Source organism: Pelodiscus sinensis, chromosome 1 (genome assembly GCF_049634645.1).
Source record: "Pelodiscus sinensis isolate JC-2024 chromosome 1, ASM4963464v1, whole genome shotgun sequence".
Classification (NCBI taxonomy): Eukaryota; Metazoa; Chordata; order Testudines; family Trionychidae; genus Pelodiscus; species Pelodiscus sinensis.
The window spans coordinates 54,912,602-54,938,661 of record NC_134711.1 but is presented as its reverse complement, the minus strand read 5'-3'; the positions used below and the strand labels follow the sequence as shown (position 1 = coordinate 54,938,661).

The 26,060-nt window shown below is 43.1% G+C and overlaps 1 protein-coding gene across 1 annotated transcript in view; it reads left to right on the top strand.

Moving 5' to 3' along the window:
• The window catches only part of NELL2 (neural EGFL like 2), a 290,204-nt gene that overhangs the window by 204,303 nt on the left and 59,841 nt on the right, over positions 1–26,060 (top strand). Inside the window, exons 14-15 of the mRNA XM_006126494.4 lie at positions 7,816–7,938; positions 9,220–9,315. Of these exons, the coding sequence (XP_006126556.2) occupies positions 7,816–7,938; positions 9,220–9,315 (219 nt within the window). The remainder of the gene's footprint in view (positions 1–7,815; positions 7,939–9,219; positions 9,316–26,060) is intronic.

The window sequence follows — 26,060 nt, the reverse complement described above, 5'->3', positions numbered from 1 at the left end:
TCTGGCACCCCAATCTCCTGCCCCAAATCACAATCCTCTCCTACCGTAGGTCACATTCCAAACCCCTGCAGTCCAGTCCCTGCCCTAGGTCACAACCGCCTGCTTCATCCAACTCCCTCCCAGACTCTAGTCTCCCTCCTGCACCCTAGTCCCTTACCCAAAACTCCCTTCTGTACCCAGCCTCCATCCGAGACCCCACATCTCCTCCATTAATATCATGGAAAAGTGCAGCCTCAACCACTTACCAAAATCTTGGAGTGGCCCCCAGTCAAAAATTATTGCCCGCCCCTGAATTAGATACAGGGCTCCTGTCAGTTAACAGCTAAATTATCTGCCAGGAAGCTAGAGTTTTCAAGTGCCTAAGTAGACCCTGGAATCATGTTTAAAGCTGCCTCTCACCCTCCAAACACACACCCATCAAAATCTGAAATGGAGCCCCTGTATCACATCATAAGAAGGAAAATATGAAAAAAATATAATGTCTTTTAAAACCATTTACCTTATCTGAGCCAGAATTACAAAATCAGGGTATCACTACAGGGCAGAGTTAGGTCTATGTGGGTGCCTCATTTGTGTATTTCCATTCCTTAATCCACTTTTTATTTCTTCTAAGTATGACTTTAAATCTCAATTTCTTGCCTTTGTAATACTTAGTTTGGGAATAATTATAGTATCCTGGTAATATGTTTTACCCTCATGTTACTGCTATACTCTCAATCTTAACTTCTTTTTAATATAAAAACAAGTAGTCTTGTGGCACCTTAGAGACTAACAAATATATAGTATGAGCTTTCATGGGCAAAATCCACTTCTTCAGATGAGCTTGAGTGGGGAAAAAAAGGGTGGTGGTGGACCCTAAGAGTTGATAACAGAAAAAGAAGGGGTGGGAAGTAGCTATCAATTACCTAATGAGGCTAATTGAGTGGTCTGGGAGTGTCCCATACTTAGCTTTTGATGTCAATGGAATGTTGAATGTAAGGAAAGCTGGTTTTATAATGGACCTTTTTAATATAATTATTCTTACACTCTCACTGCCCTGGATAATGGGCCAATGTCCTGAAGAATGTAAATACAGAAAGAAAAACGTAGGAAGAGTGAAAAGGGTCACATCACATAAGCAGATTGAAGAGTGGTGAAAGCCATATTAGTCTCATATTTCTTTTAAATGGTTTAAAAAATATATTAGTAGAGTATGGAGTGAGGGGAAATATGATCAAGTTTAGTTCACAGGAACAAGGGAGTAGGAAAAGAAGGGAAGGGTTTCATGTCTCTTGTGTACACGCTGGATTTTACTACCTTAGTTCTTCTGGACTCTCCATATCACTTGAGACAGTTGGTATAACTTGTCCTACCTTACTGAAGTCTCTGCAGCTAAGACAATTTATAACAGCTGGGGATCTGTCCCTTTGAGGAAGTACTTTTGCCCTCAGAATTCCTGTTATTTATTTTCACAAGCAGGAGTTATGATCAACTGAATTTATGTTCAGGATTTTATAGTCTTTTGGAGCAAAATAATAACATTTTATCAAATAGAAGGCATTATGAAATTGTAACAGGGCACACTCATCTCCCATGAGAGCCCCCATCTGGTTGAGTGTATTTGCCTGCACTGTCTCTTTAAAATACTTTTTGGCTACTCAGCCCTCCAGCTGAGTCTCACTGCTGTGTGAAATTGCAAGCCTTCCCAGAATACACTTCTAGTAGGGGCCCATCCCGGTGCCCTCTGTAGAGTGTCTGAGTCCAGTCCATTCTCTCAGTTTGTTGCCGCACTCAGATCAAGAGTGGTGACTCCTGGGCTCCTTCTCCTGCAGACAACTCCCTTTGCCCTTAGCACAAGACTTTATCTTCAAGTTCATAGTCTCTAAGCAGCTCTCCCCCTGGAGCCACTCCCTTAGGCCATTCAGTTCCCCCCCGTCCTCTCTCCCTCAGGTCTGGGCTGCAACTATACTGACTCTAGTGCTGCAGCTTCTTATGTAGTTCGTCCTGGTCCCTGAGGGCATGTCTACACTAGGAAATTATTTCAAAATAATTTATTTCAAAATAACTCCTAAAATAATTATTTTGATATAAGCATCATTCCTCATGGAAAGCAGGAGTTACTATTTAAAAATAACGGGCTTGGTAGTGTGGACACTTTGCTTGTTATTTCAAAATAAGGGGAGTTATTTCAAAATAACTCCCTAGTGTACACCTGGGCTGTGTCTAGACTACATCCCTCTGTCAGCAGAGGGATGTAAATGAAGCACTTCAAAAGTGCAAATGAAGCATGGGTTATTTAAATCCTGGCTTCATTTGCACTTTTGAAGCGCTTCATTTACATCCCTCTGCCAACAGAGGGATGTAGTCTAGACGTAGCCCAGGGTTGATTGGCTGGTCTCTTCCCAGCCCTTCTAGCCAGCCTGCAGGACTTCTCTATGGCCCTTTCTAGCTGCAGGGTCCAGTCTGCCTTGTTACTGAAATACAGTGTTGAACATTGTTTTGTAAAGAAGTAAAATGAAATAAAGTGATGGTATTCTAACTGACCTGTGAACTTTATAGAGAAACAACTTGCAGAGTCACACTTTTATATTTCTTTAACTAAGACCTCTGCTTTTTGAAGGATATGGGTGGAACATACATATGCACGTATTGTCACTGTGAAGTAGTAGCAAAAGCTTGCTGAATTTTGCAGCTAAAATGGTTTTTGTATCTGTAGAGTCCATTGCTCTAGAAACAGTTTAAGCAATGTGAATGCCATATTTAAGTTTTCAGTTGATTCCCAAAGCAAAGATATTATGAATGTTAATGCACTTGAGCAGAGTCCTGGCCAGTGTTAAATGGATTTTAGATGTATTAGATAATATAGCTTTAGAAGTAATCAGTGAAACATTTGCTTTTTATGGAAAGTGCATTTATGCAAATTCAGATTTGTAAATCATTAAAATCTCTTTGCAAAAGTAATTTTATTTCCTTGAGTCTTTATTACTGTTGTAGCTGGCATGATCATGCCATCATCATAATGATGTGCAGTGAAGTGAATATTAGACTTGTGTTAAATCTGCCACATTATTACTAAAGGTACTTGAAATAAATGGCCTAAATATTAAGTCCTGTTATACTTCTTCTGTAAGAAATAGTATGTTTGTTCTGTATTTACAGTTCTCATTTGTGTAGAATTTGTTATACTTACCAAACGGATGAGCTGCAATGTATTTTTAAATGTTGATTTTATTCCTTTCTTCTTCTTCTTCATGATATCTGTTCACATCAGCTATTTGCAACATGTGGTTGTTATGTGTGTGAGATTGCTAACGTAAGTCCTTATCATGTCTGTATTTATTTAAATTTAACATTTTAGAAAAAGAAACCAAAATAACAGATTTGAGAATTCATTAGCTTTTAAACAAAATAATGCTTTTACAATCTATCATAAATAAGCATGTACTCAATTTTTAAAATGTTCATTTAAAATGTGTAAGGTCTAATAGACCTTATCGTGTAACTCTGGCTATATTGTAATATATATGTAAATATAGATCAACAGCTTTGAAAAAGTTCTGATTGGCCGTTCATGGCTTTGTCATGATTTTGGTGCATTTTACATTACATAAATGTTAGCGACTTGAGCCTTAAATTTAAACAGTTTCAACAATAATATACCAGCAGCAAATGATAGATAATATAAAGTCCCTTTCTGTATCTGAGTCTAAAAATCTTGTTGCTCTTACACATTTTCTTTTAAACTAGTTATCTAAGTGTCATTTTGAGAATCATATATTGTATTAGATAGAAAGGAAAAAAATCTAGCACAATTTTGAGCAATTTAGCCACAGGTCTGGGAGGAATAATAGCCATTTTGCCATGAACTTTCTCACTTTGAATATGAGATAGAAAAGGCAAAAAAAAAAAAACTTTTAAAATCCAAGCTCTATTATTTCGCTGCTAAAGAATTTATTTAATCTATAACCATTTATTTTAAGGAAAATACTGTAATCTCTAGGCTGAGCAACATTCAAAGTATAGTAGTTTTGTATTTCTTTGTAGGACATATATCATACTAGCCACGCTAAGGTTCCAATTGATTTCTTAAATGCATGAATTAGCCTATTGATTTCAGTGGGAGTACTTATATATTTAAGTGTTTAGAATGTAGAGCCAAGTCTCCTTGGTCTGGAAGCCCACAACAGCTCCATAACTCAGCAACTATGTATGCCACTCTAGTCTTTTGGAGCTTTCCCTATCAGCTGCTTAGTACTGCCCTTTCTAGCTCTGCAGCCTCTGATGTGCTCTCTTTCTCCAGGATACATTTGTCTGTAAACTAGGGTAAGTGGAGAATGTTGGAATGATATTAAAGGAGTTTACCCTACCCCAGAATCTTCTGGTAACAGTGCAGTTGGGCACACTTCATGGCTGAGTGTGATAGTTAACTTGCAAAATCCAGTATGTTGCGATGAGGACCCCAGTAACTACAAAGTATTGGTGTACATATCCTGTGATTCAGGAAATACCATCAGAATGGCATGGGAAAATATTTTTCCTACACTTCCACAGTTAAAGACTAAGGCTATGTCTAGAATACATCCCTCTGTCGGCAGAGGGATGTAAATGAAGCACTTTGAACATGCAAATGAAGCCAGGATTTAAATATCCCATGCTTCATTTCCATAATCACGTAATGGCGCTCTTTTGAAAAAGTGCTATTCTGAAATTGAAACCGCAGTCTAGACCCGGTTCTTTCAAAAACGGGGCGCTTTTCAAAAGATCCTGTAAACCTCAAAGATCCTCAAGGTTTACAGGATCTTTCGAAAAAGAGCTCCGTTTTCAAAAGAACCACGTTTAGACTGTGGTTTCAATTTTGAAGTAGCACTTTTTTGAAAGAGCGCCATTACGTGATTATGCAAATGAAGCGTGGAATATTTAAATCCCGGCTTCATTTGCACTTTCGAAGTGCTTCATTTATATCCCTCTGCCGACAGAGGGATGTAGTCTAAACGTAGCCTAACAGATTTATGTGGGCATTAGCTTTTGTGGGTAAAAACCACTTTGTTGGTGTCACGGGGCGCGGCTCAGACCGCCGCCCCGCCCCGCTAGAAGTTAGATTGTGCACAATGCACCGCTTGCTTCCGCACCTCCTAGGCGGAGTGGTGGGTCCGGGCTCACCCTCACTCCGGACCCCGACCCAGGGCCCTGACACCGAGAGCGTGCCTCTCGGTGGTAGCAGGGGGGTTAGCACCCCAAACACACCTGCTCCCGGGTTCCACGACCCGCCCTGGGTCTACCTCCACTCCGCCGGCCTGCCGCGCCGGCTATCCGGCCGCCCCGCTTGGGGCCTCCTCCTCCGGGGCTCTTCCTGCAGAGGTCTCCCCCACTGCTGCACCCTCTCTCTCTGCTCCCTCCACGCCGTCCGTCTCCCTCGCGTCTCCCCTTGCCTCCTTTCTACTGTCCCGGCTCTTCCGGGTTCCCCCCTCCCCCTCCGTCGTCGCACCCGTGACGTCACCCGTCACGTTCCTGGGCGCACCGTGATGACGCGCCACGCCCTCCTCGCTCCCTCCTTCTAGGCCTGAGCGGCCTGCCGCGTCCGTGCCCCCCCCCCCCCCCGGCGGCTCCAGGTAACGTTAGCGAGTGGCGGGGCTGCTCTGCCCCGTCACAGTTGGATATATCAGTGGTTTTTACCCACTCATGCCCACATAAATCTTTTAGTCTTTAAGGTGCCAAAGGATTCCTCGTTGTTTTTGCAGATCCAGGTCTTGTACACATTGACGCATTTAGTCTCAAAAAACTACCTTTTGGTGACACAACAGTGAGAGCGTTTACACTGCTGTGCGACTTTTGTTGGGGAAAAAAAAAACAGGTTTGGCAACAAAAAATTTCCAGCCTTGCAAGAGATTTTTTTCTTTTTCCCTCTCTTTATTGTCAACAAAAAGCCAGTGTGGACTCTGCTGTTTGTTTTGTCGAGAGAATTGGCTTCTACCAGTATCCCACAATGTCTGCTCTGATGGCTGTGTTCAGTGCTTTATGATCTCTGCTGCCCTACAGGCATGCACCCCTCCCCTTTCAAAGCTCTGGGAAGCATCTGACAGCTGAGTGAGCTGCTCCATTTGGGGAGCAAACAAGTAGAATACTTCTGTTCTTTCCTGTTAGGAACACAGCAGCAGGCATACTGCTGCTGCAGGGGGAGGGCTGGAGAATCTGCTATGCTGCTTTGACATTCCTCAGCATGGAAAGTTCACAGAGCTACGAGGAAATCCCAAGAAGCACAGGGCTCAGCTCTGCCTTCCCATAACACAGCACTGTGGGATGCTTACCCCCATTGCTTTGCTGGTATCGGTAGACAGGCTGCTAGAAATGTTGACAATGGGAAGCAGAAGAAACATTATTATCGGTTTTCACTTTTGGCGACTTTCGCATGTTGACAGCACTTTTGTTGCCAAACCTTCCCATAGCCCAAGACTAACACGGCTACCCCTCTGAGACTTCCATAGTTGTTCTTCTGTTTTGTTGTATGGAATGAAAAAAGCAAGACAATTAAACTATATGTAAATACCATTAAGAAAATGACATAAAGCCAGGAAATCAGTACAGCACAACTGATACTTTTGTGCCTAATTTGTGTGTGTGGGGGGGAAGGGGGGTTCTTTTTCATAATGCACTGATCCCACGTAAATATTACTGCATCCAGCATGAAGTTAACCTGTGGAATTCACTGGTGCAGGATGTCAGAGCTGAAGACAGCAACTGGATTTTAAAAAGAGCCAGATCATTTTATGAACAAGAACATTTGTAAATGTTTGCTGAGATCAGGGTAATTAAATCTCATGCCACAAGAGTCATGCCTGCAGTCCTTACTCATTAAACTCAATAGGATGCTCAACTCAGTGAAGATTACAGGATTGGGGCCTCAGCTTGTATTGTATTGTATTGTTATTATTGGTATTCTTCTAGTACTCAGAGGTATTGCTCAGGCATAGGTTCCCTGGCTTGTAGGTGAATATAAAGAAAAGACAAGTTCTCCACCTTTCTTCTACCCATACAGTAATGTATAGTTGGCTAGTTACATCGGAGAGGCTTTAACCATCATTTGAAGCAGAAGATATTTGTCATTACAAGAGCCAGAATTACAGACACGATGGGTCAGAGGTCATTAAAACAAATTCTGTACACTCAGAATTTTATATCCAGAAAATAGATGGTTAATTATCATAACTACCTCTTATTTAGTGTTTTGCAAACACTAACAGGATTAATGCTCATAACAGCCCTGTGAAGTAGATGATATTAGCCCAAATTGGAAACCCAGGCTTTGTGATGTGATCAAGGCCACAGAAGAAAGTAGCAGAGTCCAAATTAAAATCTCAGCAGTTCCTGGGTCCCAATTCCATGCTGAGGCCATTAGATCATGCCTGAAGTAGAAGTTTGTTTTGGATTGGACAGCCAGAGCAAGGCATATGGTAAATAAATACAAATGTATTAACAGTGACCACATTTGCTAAAAGCAGCATGGAAACATAGATAGTAGCCTAGCTAGCCTGTGAGTGCTGATCTGACAAAACCAAGAACAGAATAAGGGTCCCATTTCCCTAAAACAGGAGGCACACTGTTTGTTTTCAAGTTACTCATTTTTTCTGACCAAAGATCAGAACTGAGTGTTTAGTGAATAACAAAGGAAAGCAGCCTGTCAAATTTCAGTGTTGCCCACTGATTAACCCATGTCTGAGCAATATGAAGATCCTGCTTAGTTACTACAGAGTTTGTGATTTATTTACATGGAAATATATGAAAGCTGTTATGTTGCTGTAGGGTCACAATTCAATAACAGTCATTTGTTTCATTTCACAGAGCATGATGAATGCATCACAAACCAGCACAACTGTGATGAAAATGCACTCTGCTTCAACACTGTGGGTGGGCATAACTGTGTGTGCAAGCCTGGTTATACCGGGAATGGTACTGTGTGTAAAGGTAAGTTATCAGAAACCCTGGGCTGTAACATGCATTGTCTTTGGACCTCATAATGTTTAATCTATTGGTGTGCCTGGAAGATGACACTGTAGAACATTATCATTTAAGCCCTGATTCCACAAAGAGGACTGGATAGGCTGATAGCCATTGACTCGGTCTTTTGCAAAGTTCCAAGTAGTCTGAGTATTTAGCATTTATAAATTGCAGGCTCTGAAGTGGTGGAGTAAATACTATTAACATCTATCCCAAACTAATTTTATTTTCATGCAGAGGAAACCATTCAAAATAACCACAGTAACCAACAACTTTACAGCTGGGCAAGCATATTTCCAAATGCAATTTATTCACCATCAATCCCTTGCTATTATATCTGAATAAACTGTATATTGAATTGTATGTTGTTGGCTATGCAGTGTCCTTTTGTATGTGGAAAAAGACAGCCATAGATGTTCAACCTGAAATTTTTACTCCCCAGAAGAGGCAGATTGCTTATAGCTACTGTCATCTCCTGGTAAACTGTACACATTATATTGCTAGTTTTACAAAAAAGCTGATTTTATAGAGCTACAAAGCAGCTTTTAGACTGTATAGTGCTGCATTTTACAGACATTACTGTGATATGAGGGCATTGGGTCCCATGCTGATAGTGATCACATTTTTAGGATAGACAAGATGCTGACTACTTGTAACATGGAAGAATCCCCAGATTCCTGGCAGGATTCCAATATGTGTATCTGAAGACAATAGCCCTTACATGAATGGATGCAGCTTCATTGGCATTAGCATGAATGCAAGGACATATTTTGGACAATAAATGATGAAATTTATAAAGCTCTTTATCCCTTGGGGTGATACTACTAGTTTTTGTAATTTGGATCTAATAGCTGAATACCAAGAATCAAATAGCTAATTGATTTTTTGCTCAGTTGTGTCTAATATTGGGAGGCTTTGTAGAGCCGCAAAGCCCTTAGGAGGGTTTATGCTTCAAAGGGACAGTCCCTTGTGAAGCAAGAGGCAGTGCACAGGCTGAAATGTCTCAGGATGGTGCAGTCTAGTCCCCTTTCTGCACTAGTGTTGTATGGGGGCATAACCCAGCTTCCTCCCTGCACCTTTTAGAGTGGTTTGTATCTCTAGACTGGAACAGCTTCTGATTTAAGAAAATCTGCTCTGGCAGCTGCATTGAAGAGTTGCAGGGGGTGGGTACAAATACTTGCACAGTTACTGGATGCAACTTGGCCCTTCCTTCATAGGTTCTGATATGTTCTATTTTTACTGTTTCAGCATTTTGCAAAGATGGTTGTAGGAATGGAGGAGCCTGCATTGCTTCTAATGTCTGTGCCTGTCCACAGGGCTTCACTGGACCCAACTGTGAAACTGGTGAGATGATAATTTCATTTAGTATAAAATTATCCTTCTGCACTATTAAAAAAAAAAACACAAAAAACCAAAACCCACATTTCTAGAGTGCCTCCTAAAAAGAGGGAGCAGCTGCTGGAAAGTACTCAAGTTATGCAGTTGATCAACTCAGTGACTCACTTTTCTCACATACCTCACAAAAACATGTACGGTTGCAATTTGAAATAGCAGCATATTGACTTCCTATATAGGCTTTGTCTACACTTAATAGCTCGAAGAGTAGTGGCAACAGCAGTTTAAAGAGCAGCAACGGCAGTGCTCTAAACTGAATGAAAGTGTGGCCTTGGCACAAGCACTGGAATAGAAAGCTTTCCCAGCGGTCTATGTAAACCGCCTTTTGCAAAAGAAGTAGTTAGTAGCACCAGAGGTATGTCTAGACTGCATCCCTCTGTCTGCAGAGGGATGCAGATTGGGCAGGTCGACATTGCAAATGAGGCAGGGATTTAAATATCCCGTGCCTAATTTGCATAAAAATGGCTGCCACATTTTGCTGACTCAGGATACTGGGCTAGATGGACCTTTGGTCTGACCCAGTACGGCCGTTCTTATGTTCTTATGTTCAATGGTTCCCACTGTATTACTTGCCCTCACAATCTTTCTTTCATTCTTGACATCTCTGGGGATGACAGTACAAGAAAACCTTGTTTTAAAGCTTTCTTTTAAAATTTGGGTCCAGCAGGATATCTCGATTGTTCATACTTAGCACCAGGAATGCCTCTTAATAATCTAACTATATCTTTTAGAAAAGTGTGTCTGTCCCTCCGTCTATGAGTCCATTTATTCAAGAACTCCTCCTAAACTATAAGAGTTAGGACCACCAAATTTGGTATGCAGATTCTTCTTATCCTAACTTAAAGCAAAGTCAGGATTTGGTTGTGCCAGGACAAGGGGATGTGCCTGGAATTTGATGGTTTCTCATAAAATGGAAAGGAAGGAGTTTGGTAGGAGGAACAGCCATACTGTGGAATGACCACAGGAGGGCATCAAGCACCCCAACGAGAAGTGAGAAGCCGCTGGCCAGCAGCATCCGACACCCTGTACTGTCCTGCGGAGCAGCTGCCGGCCACTGCGTGGCCTTCCACTGGGCCTGAGGCAAAGCTGGCGTCCGGGTGCACAGCCTACACTCCCGCTCAAGGCTGGGTCCAGGGAGCATCAGGGGGAGGCCTGCACAGCCCCTGTCTCCTGGCTGGACCTAGGGAAAGCCAGCGGTCAGGTTGCCCTTTTCTCCCTCCCCCAGCCAGCACCAGGAAGAAGCTAGCAGCCAGGGTGCACAGCCCTTCCCCTGCCTCGGGCTGGGTGAGTCTTTTAGTTTTTCTAAATAGAAATAAATTATTTCAGCATTTTTATTGGCTGTTGAATTTTTAAATGGATTCTAACAGTAAATGGCCTCAGGGTAGAGGAGAAAGCTCTTTTAGATTGATTAGCCTCACTATGCCTACTAAAAGGACAGTCTGCCACCAATGATTGACTTTTGTTGCTGTTCTGTATTGTCTTCAATAAATCTTCTGCATGGTGTTGAAGAGGTAGTTTTAGAAGCATTACCTCTGTTCTACCTGCAAATATTGTCCAGTTTAATAAAAATACTGGCTGATCTGAGTTTTATACTGAAATGGTTCTGGTTCATTTGAGAGGTGAAATGTTAACTTGTTGTCATTGTATGTCATAATAACTAGAATGGATAATGCTGTTCTGAACAGGAGGGGCGCTGCGTGAAATAGCTGCAACCGGGTAGAGTTGAGTTATTTCGGGAGGAATGTCATTCTTGACAATTGCATTTGCTTTACAGCACGGGTGGGGAACCTAAGGCCCCTTGCCTGGGCCCAGCTCCCGCTGTGAAGGTATGTCTACACTGCCACCATAGTTCGAACTAGTGTGGCTAATGTAGGCATTTGAACTAGCAAATGAAGCCCGGGATTTAAATATCCCGGGCTTTATTTGCATGTTCCCGGGCGCCGCCATTTTTAAATGCCCCGTAGTTCAAACTCCCTGCCCACGGCTACACGCGGCACGGACTAGGTAGTTCGAATTAAAGCTTCTAATTTGAACTACCATTACTCCTCATTGCAGGTGTAACTCACACACTCACTACCCGAGACTGGCCAGGCCAGGGTGTAATGAAAGAAGAAGAGGGGAAAGGGTGGACGGGAGTTCGGACCTGTGCGCACAAGTTGTCCAGGGTCCACTGCGATCTCTCCGAATTGCTCCAGCTCTCAGGAGGGTTTTACGTTCTGGGCTCCTTTGGGCGTGTTCCATTCCGCAACCTTTAGTCCTGGTGCTCTTTGTAACAGTCCAAACCAGCTTTCTGTGGTCTCCTTGACTTTCCCAAAACACACCAGCTAGACTCTGTTGTTCTTTTGCTTTCCTCCATGTTGGCCTTTGCTTTTCTTGCTTGTTATGGGCTGGCTCTGCAGATTTGTTCTTTTGAATCTGTCTTTCTTATGGCTGGCAGCCAAGAATCAGATGTGTGCTGTGGCCTTGAGCTGGCTGGAGGCAGCTTCTTATCGTCGTGCCTAGCAGAAGTGTGGAGTTACCCGTTCTCTGCTCTCTTCGTCCCGCCCCCCGCACACACACACCCCGCCCTTGGCATCTCGCGACCTGCAAAGGAATCCTTCATTCACTCCACACTCATACCTGTGACCCTTCCCCAAAATGCCCTGCGATGCTTGCAACAGCCTTAGCAATATTCAATGCTAACCTATCTCCCCAGGGGGACCCCTTGAGGGAGGGGGCTATTGGGGTGTGACACCGCCGGTCAGGGCTCCCCTTCCAACATTGGAGAGCCCATGCTGATGTTCCTGCCCCCCGCCCTCCCCACCATGGAGCTGGAGCACGCAAAAATTAATAAGCTAGGCCCCCTTAGGCTTTAGTGTGCGAGGGGAATATGGGAAATGTCTTTCTCCTGCTCAGCTGGGGGTCATGTCAGTGACGGTTTGGGGTTTATTTCCTTCTCACTTGCCTCCAGCCCCTGGCTGATCTTTCTGTGGGTCAGTGGCCCCCTATTCAAAAAAGGTCCTCCACTCCTGCTTTCCAGTACTGGAAATAATGTGGGGTAATACATAAAGGTCTGTTTCATGTACTGTTTCATGGTTTTGGTTTTCAGAGTTTTTTACTTGTAGGATGCAGCTACACTACAGGGCTTAACTTGGAATAAGCTAAGCAAATTGAGGTCTGCCAATGGCTTTGCTTATTTTGAAATTGGGAGTGTCTACACTACACTTATTTCAAAATAGAGCATTCTTCCTCTGACTTCCCTTATTCCTCGTACAATGAGGGTTAGAGCAGTCAGAGTAAGAAGTCCTTTAGTTTGACAGTATTTTGACATTATTTCAAAATAACACTAGTTATATCTCCCTCTCTAGAGATATTTAAGAACAGGTTAGATAGACATCTGTCAGGGATGGTGTGGACGGAGCGTGGTCCTGCCTTGAGGGCGGGGGGCTGGACTCGATGACCTCTTGAGGTCCCTTCCAGTCCTATTATTCTATGATTCTATGATTTCGAAATAATGTTGCTGTGTAGATGTACCTGTAGTGATTTATATGCTAAGATAATGTGTTAGTTTCAAAGATAGTTGATAAGCTTGTGTGATACTTTTCCTTTTATATGATGTGCTCTTTGCAGCATTTCAGTATTATCAGCAAACTATACTGCAAGGCTGTGTCTACGTTGGCATCCCTTTCCGGAAAAAGGATGCTAATGAGACACTTCGGAATTGCAAATCCGTGGGGGATTTAAATATCCCCCACGGCATTTGCATTTACATGGCTGCCGCTTTTTTCCGGCTCGGGGTTTTTGCCGGAGAAAAGCGCCAGTCTAGACGCGATTCTCCGGAAAATAAGCCCTTTTCCGGAGGATCCCTTATTCCTACTTTCAAGTAGGAATAAGAAATCCTCCGGAAAAGGCTTTATTTTCCGGAGAATAACGTCTAGACTGGCGCTTTTCTCCAGCTTTTCCCCAAGCCAGAAAAAAGCGGCAGCCATGTTAATGCAAATGCCGCGGGGGATATTTAAATCCCCCGCGGATTTGCCTATTCCAAAGTCTACATTAGCATCCCTTTTCCGGAAAGGGGTGCCAATATAGACACAGCCAGACTGTGTTATTTTGGAATAACTGATGTTATTCTGAAATAACGCTGCTGTGTAGACATAGCCCTAGAAGAGTACAAGGAGATTTGGTCACCTGGTTTGAATATTAATGTTGACAAAAATGCTGCTGTGTACATTGTTTGATAGCCAGTTGCACTTTATACCTCTTTTCTAGCTCTGGAAGAAGATTCTAATTAGCTTATTTGTCACTTTGAAACACAGTATCCAAAATACATTCTAAGCACCAAACAGCAATTCTGTTCATAACAGGCAAAATCTGTCTGATTCAGACATAAAACTATCATAGTGTCCTCCCAAGTGAAAACTGAGCTCCAAACAGCACTCTCCTTTAGGAGTCTTTGCAGTAAATTAAACAATCACATAAAAATTGACAAACTTTTGTTCCAGACCTCCTAACTGTAAAACAGTTGACCGGAGATTAAATCAAAGTCCATCTGATAACCTAGCATCCACAATCACCAATCCTTATTGGGCCCTTCCTCCCGAGAAGACTGGATAAATAGGTATGTTTTTATCATGCTTCAAAGGTCAACAAATACATGCTATTTTGGACCAATGGTTTAGAGGCTAAGCAAGAGCACAGAAACTTCTAGCAGCTCCCTCACTCCTGAATCAGGTGGGTAACTGCTCAAGTACCACATCTGATCACAGCTTTTCACGTTTTTTTTCCCCCATGGGTGGAAATGTGCTATTTTTGGAGAGGAAATGAAAGCCATCTAACCCAACCATTTACAGTGGTAGAGGACTTCTCTAAAATGCTTCTTATCCTTCCACACAAGGTGAAGCTTAGTGAAGTGCTGCCAATCATTTCAACAAGGAGCTGCCACAAAAAAATCTTCACTGAGCCTGTGATTACCTCAGGCGCTGTCTAGATGAGGGTGAGGGAATGGAAAATGTGTTGATTTGTTTTTCCATTTAAAGCAAAGCCATTTCTCACTGCTAAAAGAGGGGACAGAACTATTTAGCAAACCAACTTTATCCTTTCCTCTTGAAAAATTGATAGTATAGCACAGGGTTCAGTAGTTGTAATAAGAGGGGATTAAAACATCTATGGGAAGTCTGGGGACAGCTGTGCCCAGGAAATATTTTGAAAATACCTGACAGCATCACAGACTTTTTTTCATTCCAAACCCACAAAATTTACTCTTCAGAAATATTTGAGTCCCAGAGGTAATTCTTTATCTTGAGAGGATTATTTACTAATATCCTGTGAGTGGGGTGGCTCTATCAGAGACAAAGAAATTGTCACAACTCTCTTTGATATGCTGCCAGAATTTTAACAGTGGACTCCCAGGTGTCCCTGAGAATGTCTTCCATCATATCAGTAGTTCATACATCCAGTGTTGCTACTGCACTTTTGCTGTTCTCTGATTCCTCTCACAGGCCATACCCTTATTTTGAGCTTTGTGAGGATTTCTCTGAACTATTTTTATGGTGCTAGGACATCAAATCAAGTAGGAAGATTTTGATGGTGTTCTTAGGATTTGCGGCAGTTTTTGTAATTAGCAGGATGGGAACATGGGGGAGGATTAGGTATTATTTACCATTCTGTAACTGCACCTGCATCAGACAAGCGAATCAGCCATGAAATGTCTATTATTTATATGGTTACTAACCTTCGATAAATCAGTTCATGACAGTCTACTGAAAATACATGAATATACAAAGCAGTCATTTAAATTACATTGTTGAGATGCAGTTTAACATGACTTCAAATTCATTACACTGTATACTATGTGTAAAGCCCTGAAAACTGAGGTTATCTGTTTTATATCTGCAGGTATCCACATCCGCAGATGTGGATACAGATATCCACAGATCACTTTTACATATGCAAATGCAGATACCAGTTTACTATCCTCACAGGGTTCTAGCTACATGTAACAGCTCTGATAAATTAAATTAAAGTAGCCTAAAAAGCATCCAAAGCTGTGTCTAGATGAATCTACTATTATCATAGGATATGTCTAGACTAGCTCGTTAGTTCAAGCTAGGTAGGGTAATGAGGGCAAGCGGAGTTGCAATTGAACCCATGGATTTAAATATCCCGGGCTTCATTTGCATGTTCCCGGGCGCCGCCATTTATAAATCCCCCTTAGTCCGAATTCCGTGCCCAGATTAGGATCTTTAATTCGAACTACCTACTGCGTGCTGCGTGTAGCCGTGGGCACAGAGTTCGGACTAAGGGGGATTTAAAAATGGCGGCGCCCGGGAACATGCAAATGAAGTCCGGGATATTTAAATCCCGGGCTTCATTTGCAACTCCGCTTGCCCTTATTACCCTACCTAGCTCTAACTAATGAGCTAGTATAGACGTACCCATATAGTGTAGCAGAGATCAGAGAAATATACTTTCTTTAACTTTTTTCCAGGTGGAATTTTTATCCTAATAAAGTGTTAAGAGTGTGTGAAAATATCACACACAAATAGAATACATTTTGTGAATAGTTGATGGTGTAGAAAATTCAAAATAGATTTAATTTATAACTAATTTAGTAAACTCTTTTTAATATCTATAATTTGTAAGATTAAAATTCAACTCATGGCAGTGATTTGCCCATGTAATTGCTGTAGATAAGATCCCTCTAGAGTTGTGTGCTGCTTTCTGTACACGCTAAATATTTAGTATGTGTGACTATTGCTCTTTACTGGAATTTAAAATTAATTTGTTCAGGTGCATTGACCATGATAGTAGAAAAGTTCAGATTATTACTATTCCTAGGGGATCTTGTGAAAATCCTTTAATTCCAGTGCTCAGAGCTTTTAGGAAAATAGTTGTACCAGTACTCAGAATATAATTCTTTATCAAATCTACTACAGAGCCTTTTAAGTTTGCTTATATTGCTAAACCTGGTAGAGTATTTTAGCACTTTTAACATCACAAGAGAACTGCTTTGACTTAATCTCTTGCTTCCCAGTGTTCCGCTAGAAGGAACAAAGCCAGCCCCTGCCCAGGTAAGTAGGTACTAAATCTAAGAAACGATGTCATAAATAGTACTTGAAAATATGACCCAGCTATTAAACAGTACTCTGTAGAGACCTGATGTCATTCTGAAACAGCTGGAATGTCTGGTACCAGAAACATTAAAGTTTCTAAGTACCAAAATTGTATTAGAAATTCACAATGAACTTTTCAATTGTCTTATTTAGAACTTAAGACATTTTAGAAAAAAACATTTTTTGGGGAAATTTCTGAAAATGAATATATTTTACTAGCTAAGCTGATTATGACTCCACCTTTTCACAAACAAATGCAAATAAAACTCAACCACCAATAACAGGCTTTTGTTCTTGGTGAAACCTACCAAAATGCATAGCCAATTTAATATTTTATGGATTTAACTGAGATTTATTATTGTTACTATATATTATGTATATATTGATCAGACTTAGGATAACCCGTTTATTCTGAGTCTGTATCTCTTACTAGTTGCAGAGTCTGCAAGTCATTCCAAGTGCTGAGATGGCTTACAAGATGTGTATGACAGATATGACAATATCCTGGACAAACTTTATTGAATTAAGTACATGGGTGGTGGGTATGAGAGACAAGGGGAGGCAATGCCTTCCCTGGGTCTTAGTGTTCAACCTCTCCCCTTGTCCTATCTCTATTCTGACTGTTCCTGAAGGCTCCCAAAGCAAGCTGTTGCAGAATGTTGCGTCTTGCCTGAAAGTGAAGTGGATATATTAACTTAGGTTATGTTTATACTACTAGGTTATTCAAAATACCCGTATATACTCGAGTATAAGCCGACCCGAATATAAGCTGAGGCACCTAATTTTACCCCAAAGAACTGGGAAAAAATATTGACTCGAGTATAAGCCTAGGGTAGGAAATGAGGCAGCTACTGGTAAATGTAAAAAATGAAGATAGATACCAATAAAATTACATGAATATTTATTTCAAAGAAAAACAATAACCTAGCTCTGTAATTGGAAAAGGGGGTCAACAAAAACAATATGGTTCTGCAGGCACGGCCACAGCTCAGCCCCCGCCGCCCCCGCCCCGCAGCCCCCACGTTCCGGCCCCCTCGCCTGCCAACGAGCCCCCTCTAAACGAGCCAGCGGGGGGGGGGGCTGTGAGAGACCAGAGCCGGGCATCGATGGGCCAGTGAGCCAGCGGGGGGGGGGGGGGGTTGTGCGAGACCCGGGCCAGGCGTCGATGGGCCAATGAGCCAGCGGGGGGGGGGGGGGGGGGGGCTGTGCGAGACCCGGGCCAGGCGTCGATGGGCCAATGAGCCAGCGGGGGGGGGAGGCTGTGCGAGACCCGGGCCAGGCGTCGATGGGCCAATGAGCCAGCGGGGGGGGAGGCTGTGCGAGACCCGGGCCGGGCGTCAATGGGCCAATGAGCCAGCGGGGGGGGGGGAGGCTGTGCGAGACCCGGGCCGGGCGTCGATGGGCCAGTGAGCCAGCGGGGGGAGCGGGTGCCGGTGCTGGCTGGATTTTACCACGGGAGGGGAGGGGAGGAGAGGGGGAGCAAGGAGCAGCGGCTGGTCCTTGTGCACCTGCCCTAGAATCGGGCCCAAGCTCGTGATCAGGGCTCCCAGGCGCTTCCAGAACAGACGCCCACGGTGCCGAGTCGGCTCCTGGCCCAGCTGTTCCCGAGCTCAGCGCTGCACCCGAGCGTCATAGCGAACGGCCCCAAACGCCCTTCCTCCCACGCGGCAAGGGCCCATGGTGCCGGGCAGGCAGGGGCTGGGGGGCCGAGGGGGCAGGGACTGGGTGGGCCAGGAGGGCAGGGGCTCGGGGGGACAAGGGGACAGGGGGGCCGGGAGGGCCAGGAGGGCAGGGGCTGGGGGGGACGAGGAGACAGGGGCTGGGGGGGACAAGGGGACAGGGGGGCTGAGAGGGTCAGGAGGGCAGGGGCCGGAAGGGCCAGGAGGGCAGGGGCTGGGGGGCCGGAGCTCCGGGCTCACACGTCTAGACCCGGCCGGCGGCAGAGACGCGCTGAGCCCGCCCGCGAGCAGGAGGCTGACTCGAGTATAAGCCGAGGGGGCATTTTTCAGCACAAAAACTGTGCTGAAAAACTCGGCTTATACTCGAGTATACACGGTAAGTTATTTGGAAATAACAACTCCTGCAATTACTATTTCAAAATAAGCTTATTCCTTTTCACAAGCAGGTGTTATTATTTCAAAATAATAAGCCCATTATTTTGAAATAACGGGCTTGGTAGTGTGGATGCTCACCTTGTTATTTCGAAATAAGGCAAGTTATTTTGAAATATATATGATATGTCCAAGTGAAAACCTTTCCAGGTTACCAGACCTATTAGCATAACATTGAACCCATGAAAGAGCCAGCAAGTGGTAATGAAACCATTTAACAGACATTTGTCAACCCTGAATTTACTGACAGTTGTGCATTACTGTATCTGCAGGTTCTTCAACATTTTCTTTAAATATTTCACTGGTTTGTTGCTGAAGATGATAAAATCTTTATAAAACTGTCTCTCGAAAATCTTTGCCTAGATTTTTAGATGCACAATCTGAATATTCAACTTGAGACTTAAATGTTTGGATCTTCAGATATATAGTTTTTTAAATAAATTCTTCAAAATTCCACCCTTATCTAAAATATGCATTTTAATTTTAATTATTATAATACAAAAACATGCTTCCAAAGTCTTCCTGCCCTTTATGACCATCTCTATTCTCCTTTCAGTCCCTTTTTTCTGAAAAGAACCCTTATACCCTGGTCTACACTAGAGAGTTATTTTGAAATAACTCCCCTCATCATATATATAGTAGCCCAATGTCTGTGATTCTGTAACGCTGTAGCATTACATCTTGCCTCTGGGGGGTGCTGTTGCCTCCCACCGTGGCGCTTGGCTGAGAGGCAGGAGGGGGAGAAAGAGAGAGACGGAGCGGAGAGAGAGTGAGAGGCAGGAGGGGGAGAAGAGAAAGAGAGAGATGGAGAGAGAAGCAGAAGGCGGAGAAGAGCTGAGAGAGAGAGCGGGAGGCAAGAGAGAGAGAGAGACGGAGCAAGAGACCGGAGGCTCAGGGGAGGAAAGGCCAGAAAATCCCATCTTATGATGGGCTAATTGGCTAGTTTCAAAATAATAAACAGAGCGTCCACACTACAATGCCCATTATTTCTCAATAAGGGGCCGGTTATTTCAAAATAATAATTCCTGCTTTCCACAAGGAATAATGCTTATTTCAAAATAGTTATTTCAAAATAGCGGTAGTGTGAATGCTCCACTGCTGTTATTTCAAAATAACTACTCCCCAGAGTCATTCAAAGTAATTACTCTCCAGTACTTCCTGGGATCTAATTTGAGATAGCACATCCATATTAAGGGAGCCTGCCTTGGACTAATGCCAAAACTTTTCTGTAGTGTGGACATGATATTTTGAAATAGTTATTTTGTGAGTTATTATTTCAAGTAAGTTATTTCTAAATAATTTCCTAGTGTAGACATTCCCAAAGAGACAACATTCCTTTTCTTCCAGATAGTTGGACAAATGAGTTTCCCTTTATTTATTTCTTAGTATTTGATTAATTTTAAGAGAACCTTCCATCAAAATTAGTACCTTAGTAAGCTCTAAACTCCTTTATTATGCCTACAATCTTTTTAAATATATTTTTGGCATAAACATATGGTGAAATTTCATGAACATCTCTATTGTTATGCAGATCACACACAATAAATTAGTGTTCCTTTTTCTAAAACAATGAACATATTAATACAACGTGAGTTGGTTGATACAGATACAAATACACTCCCTCTCAGGTGTGTCCTCTTTTTTGAAAGTTCAAATATGGTAACCCTAATTTAAAATATAAACTCATCTTAGAAATACTGATGAAGGATTGCATGTAAAATTTGTTGGGAGGAGACCTGGCTACTGTAAACCTTTAGATGTATTCTGAGCTTCAAAGGAGTATTTGAAACAATGTGAAGTTTTAAATTAAGTCGAAGAGGTTAAGTTAACCGAAATCTGTAAGGAGAGGTATTTGCAAATACAACTCCTCAGGCTATGCAAAAATCCCAACTTTGAATTTAGGCCCTGGGGAGAGAACCATTGTCTACGGATTACTTATTCACAAATCAAAGACCCAGGCCCTGGGAAGAAGGAATTACAGTTTTCATGAGTGTGTTTGTTCTGAGCCAGTGTGGTTACAAACTTATAACCACATTGTAATAAACCCTTTGGTGGATTTTGAAAGACTGATCACCTGCCAGAGCCTTTGCTGGAAGTTGGGCTGATGTCCGATAAGTTTATTAGCATCTACATATGTTCTTCTGTTGTTTTTAATATTGTCTTTAAAATATTTCTGCTGTAAAAATAAATGTACTTGCATAGAAACAACTGTGTGGTAGCTTATCTGTAAGCAATGATACTGTTATTAGGCCAGAGGTGGTCAATAATTTTTTGACAGGGTGCCACTCCAAGATTTTGGAAAGTGTTCAAGGGCTGCATTCTTCCATGATATTAACGGAGGAGGTGTAGGGTCTGGGATGGAGGTTGGGTGCAGAAGGGAGCTTGGGGTAAGGGATTGGGGTGCTGGAGGAAGAGTGGGGTCTAGGAGCGAGTTTAGGTAAAGGAGGCAGTTGTGACCTAGAGCAGAGGACTGGGGTGCAGGAGTTTGGGTTGTAACCTAGGGTAGGAGGAGATTGTGATCTGGGGTAAGGGATTGGAGTGCCAGATCTGGGAGGAGATATGGGTGCAGGAGGGGGAAAGAGGGTTTGGGTATTTTGAGTGGGGTGGTGGCAGAGGATTGGGGAAGAGAAGGGCTCGGATGCCAGAAGCAGGCTCTGGTCAGGAAACTTACCAGCTAGCACCCAAACCAGCCTGCCTGCCTGCAGAGCTAAATGCTTGTAGAGCTTAAACAGTTTCTCAGCCAGCCTGCCTGCCCTGCACCTACACGTCCGTGTGCTTGTGTGAATAACTGAGCTGGGGGGGGGGGGGTGCTTCGTTATATAAACAGGCAGCTCCCATTGGCCATTTTCTGGTTAGAAGCCAACCAATGGGATTGTGCTAGGGGGTGGGAGTTATGCCTGAAGCCCTCCCACTCTGGGCTCACAGTTTTTAAAGAGAAATGGCCCCATAGCCACTTTTCTGAGCAGTGTGCAGGGCAAGCAGTGGAACCTGTCTGGGACTCCCTGCTGCATCCACGGGCCGGATCTGGTGGCTTGGCAAGCCAAATCTGGCCTGTGGGCCATATTTTGCCCAGGCCTGTTGGGCCGTGACACCTGTTTTAGGCACTGAGGAGAAAAGCAGAGCAGGTCTGCTGAGCCAAGTCTAACTTGCTGGAGAATTCACTGTATAGGTTACCTGGAATTACCCTGATTAGCATGGGTAGAGACTCATGTCTGTGACCAAGAAAAATGGTGTCTGGAGAGCTAGAATTGTGTGAGTGGGAACCCTTGGTGGCCCACAGAGAGGGGACTTTGACAGTGTGGAGAGACATTTTTTGTAGGGTGACCATATTTTCCTATATGGAATACAGGACACCGCAGAGGGTGAGGGCCCTTCTGGCACTCAGGGCTTTAGCCCAGCCGGGGCGGGGAGCTGCCAGCACATATGACTTCAGCCCAGCGGAGGCCGGGGAAGGGAGAGGAGAATTGCCAGAGAATTGCCAGAATTGCTTCAGCCCCACATTACAGGGGAGAGCCACTGGCACTCAGGGCTTCAACTTCACAGACGGGGAGGGGAGCTGCCAGCTTTTGGGGCTTCAGCCCCACAGTGGGAGGGGGGAGCCCCTGGCGCTCAGGACTTCAGCCCCACAAAGGGGAAAGGAAGCTGCCAGCACTTGGGGGTTCAGGCCCACGTGGGGGGTGGTGCGGTTGCTCAGGGCTTCAGTCCTGCAGGAGGGGGAGAGGAGGAGGGCCATGGGCACACAGGGTTTCATCCATGCAGGGGAGGGGAGGGGAGGGAAGGAGCCACCACCACTCAGAGCTTCGGTCTCACAGTGTGGGGGGAGGGGAGCTGTTGACGCTCAGGGCTTCAGCTCTGCAGGGCGCAGGAGAGGAGCCACCAGCACTCAGGGCTCCAGTGGTTGAAGCTTCAAGCACAAGCGGGTCCCTCCTCCCTCCCCCCTCCCCCGCCCTCCTGCAGGGGAAATATGGGACAATGTGCCCGTTGGTTTTTTTTTTTTTTTTAAATCAGGACATTGAGAGGAGGCCTTAAATAAGGGACTGACCCAGTAAAAACGAGACGGATGGTCACCCTAATTTTCTGGGAATAGATTGAAATCACTAAATTCATCATCACTTGTGACTTACGAAAAACTTCCTAACTGTCAAGGTGGTGAAACACTGGAATAAGTTGTCTAGGGAGGTTGTAGAATCTCCGTCTCTGGAGATATCTAAGAGCAGGTTAGACACCTATCAGGGATGGTCTAGACAGTACTGGGTCCTGCCATGAGGGCAGGGGACTGGACTCGATGACCTCTCAAGGTCCCTTCTAGGTCTCGTGTTCTATGATTCTTTCATCTAGATTTCATGTTGTTGAAAGTAAAAGATACTGTACTACTAGCATCTACTTTGCTATGATAGGGCACGAAGAGCATAACAAAAATGACCTAGCTGCTGAGCTATCTCTGTTTATATCAGCTGAAGATCAGCCCCAGAATTTTTTCAGATTTGATAGAAAATTTGACAGTGGCTTGGAGTGGTAAGTTTCCATAATATCACAATGTTACAGTGAAATTAGAATTCATTAAAAGGGGTGCAAATTACCTCTTACTTTCACTAATATTAGAACACTGTGATTACACTGACTTCAGAAAACCTCATGGAAACCTTCAGACCCTTCATGTAAGTTAAAAATATTAAATTTGGCATTTTATTAATCTACCCATTTTGCCTTATGCAGCCCCAGGGGAATGTGAGGTGTTGGCAGGGCCTTCAAGCATTCTTTATGCTTGAGCAGGGCTTTTATTCAGTTTCTTCTTCCTGGCTTTACTCTGGTTCAAGAAAGTAGCTTTAGGAAATAATACATATGTCTGAATCTCTGTTCTGGCCACTTTTAGTACTCTTAGGTCGCTTTATTCAGATTTGCTTTAGTCCCTCTGTATATCAGCAGTTAATATCGATCATGTCCTATCCATTTTATAATTATCTGTTGTTGTAACATGTGACTAATAAAATAGGATTTTTGGCATGTAACATATGCAAAAACATTCAGTGTAATAGAAGGTAACAGCTATCTCAACAAGAGCAGGCCAGATCCAGACTGTGCAATGTCATGTCCTAGACTCCTAGTAAGGTCTGCCAGAATTTTGTTTGGCTGATCTAGCATAGTGAATGCCAAAGTGACTTTTGTCTCTCATACCCAGGGTACTATATTTTGCATAAAGCAACATGGTCTGGAGTTATTGTCTGTATAGCCTTGTTTCCACGTGGCAGCTTCTATTCATATGGGATGCTTGCTGGGGGAACAAGCACTGGAAAGCTCGACTTCAAAGTAAGGGCCTAATCTTGTGAGGTACTGAGCACCTTCAGCTCCCACTGAGGTCAAACAAATGAGCAATCTCAGCACCATGACAGATGAAGACATCTCTGGAAGGTTTCTATTAAGAGTTACGCAGGATTGTGTGGGTTATTTTGTTTATTTTGTCTGTAAAGATCTGGCTTCTGCTGGTCTGCTCAAGATTCACATCTGAAGCAACCAGTCGTTACCTTTTTCTAAGATTAAACCTCTCCAATCCGTTTCAGAATCTGTAGCAAAAATTATAAACAAACAAAACAAATTGTCTGCTAATCTTTTCTAATGTTTCAGAAGCATCCATTCATTGTGTATTTTTCCTATTGTTGCAATCAATCAAATATTTATTACATCTTCTGTTTTCCTTCTTGTCAGATTTAGAAAAAGTAACCACCCCTTCTTCCTCCTCCCCTATCCTCATCCCGCCGTCAGTCTCTGGAAAAACTGGGCCCAAATACCAGCTGGTATAATAGATGTAGGCCCACTGAAATCAGTGATTTTATGGCTTCTCTCACTAGCTAAGATTGTGGCCCCTAATCTTTAGTTATGATCCCTCTTTTTCTCCAAATTGTTTTTTTTTAAAAATAAAACTGCAAGAAGAACTGACCTGCTTACTAAAAATGATTGTATAATTTAATGTAGTTTAACAACAACTCAGCTATCAATGTCTGCCAGGATCATTTTGATGTATTTAACCAGTAGTAAAAAAACCTGGGACCCAGAAAGCATGTTGCTGCATACAGCTCAACATTTTAAAATTTTTCTGTAGATCTGGACTTGGGTGAGCAGGAATTCTATTAAGCTAGAGTCTGGGTGAAGGAGCTGTAACATTCAGTGCAACATATTCAGAGTTCCATTCCCATAAATCACCTGCCTTTTTAGTATTCTGTACGAATGGATGCCCAGTTCAGCACGTATAAAGATAAAACAGGTTACCATTAATGTCTGCACCCTTCATCAAGTAAGAAATACACCAAGATTTAATAAAAGTCAAACTAGGGTCAATTACAACAGATGCTTTGTGACATAAGGATATCTAGTGCAATGCATTTTTTCTAAGCCATCTAACTCTCTATACAAAAAACATCCTGAATTTTCTTATCTACAAAGTCACCCTACAACATTTAGTACCCTACATCCTAAAGAACATGGAGCAGTATGGGATCAAATCCTGCAGCCTCTGTTCAGGTAATACTTCCATTAATTGAAGATTAAGTATTCCCCTCTACTCAAGTAAAGAGGAACAAAACCTGATAGAAATCAGGGAGAGGATAAATGGAAGCTAACAGAATGAGAGGGTTACAGAATTGGTGAAGCTTAAGAGCTAATTCTAACTTGCAGGGGAATTAATGATGCTTTCACTCAAGTAAAGATGGAGGGTTAGAAAGAGGTACAGAAATATGAAACCATGGCAGCATAACTTCTGTGTACAGCTGCCTGGAGAAGGCAATTTCATGCCTGCAAATAATTTAAAGTTTTTGGAAAAGAAATTTGCCGCAAATCAGGCTGAATCTAAAATTCAAATTTCTCATGGGAAGAAAAATTGTTAAAAATGCATTTTGGGGGAACCAAAAAAAAAAAAAGTGTTTCATCCTGTTTCCTAGGCAGCTGCCTGATTAGGGCTGGTTGGGCAATTGGACAGGGAGACTGGTTGGTCAAAATGCTGACCTGCTCTATCCATCCTAGCTGTGTGGCTGAGACCAGCCCTGTTGATTCCTGGGAATTATGTTGCCATGTTCTTTTTCCAGATATAGACTGGCTATAGAGCTTGCTTCTCAGTGAGGTACACACCACATCATTTCAACTTAAGATCCTTTAATGTTCTGCCAGTATAGCTGCTGTTAGCTTAAATAAGGTATGTTGCACACATTGCCCCCTAGTGGCTGGACATATAATAGAGCTTAGCATTCCATTCCATCTTCCCCTTTTAAGTTCTATATTCCTGCCATTTACAATATTTATGCTATTGTGCTCTTTGAAGTTCACTACAGATCAGTCTTTTTGTGAATCATACTGGATTTCTAATTACATCACCCAAACACGTAACAACTTGGTCATCTGACTGTGCATTAGGTGCAGTGGCTGGCTGTGGGTCATCTGCTTCTCGTGCTGCATCTGTCATATACAGAGTTTGCTCTTTCTGAGGAGCAAACCATAGAAGTAA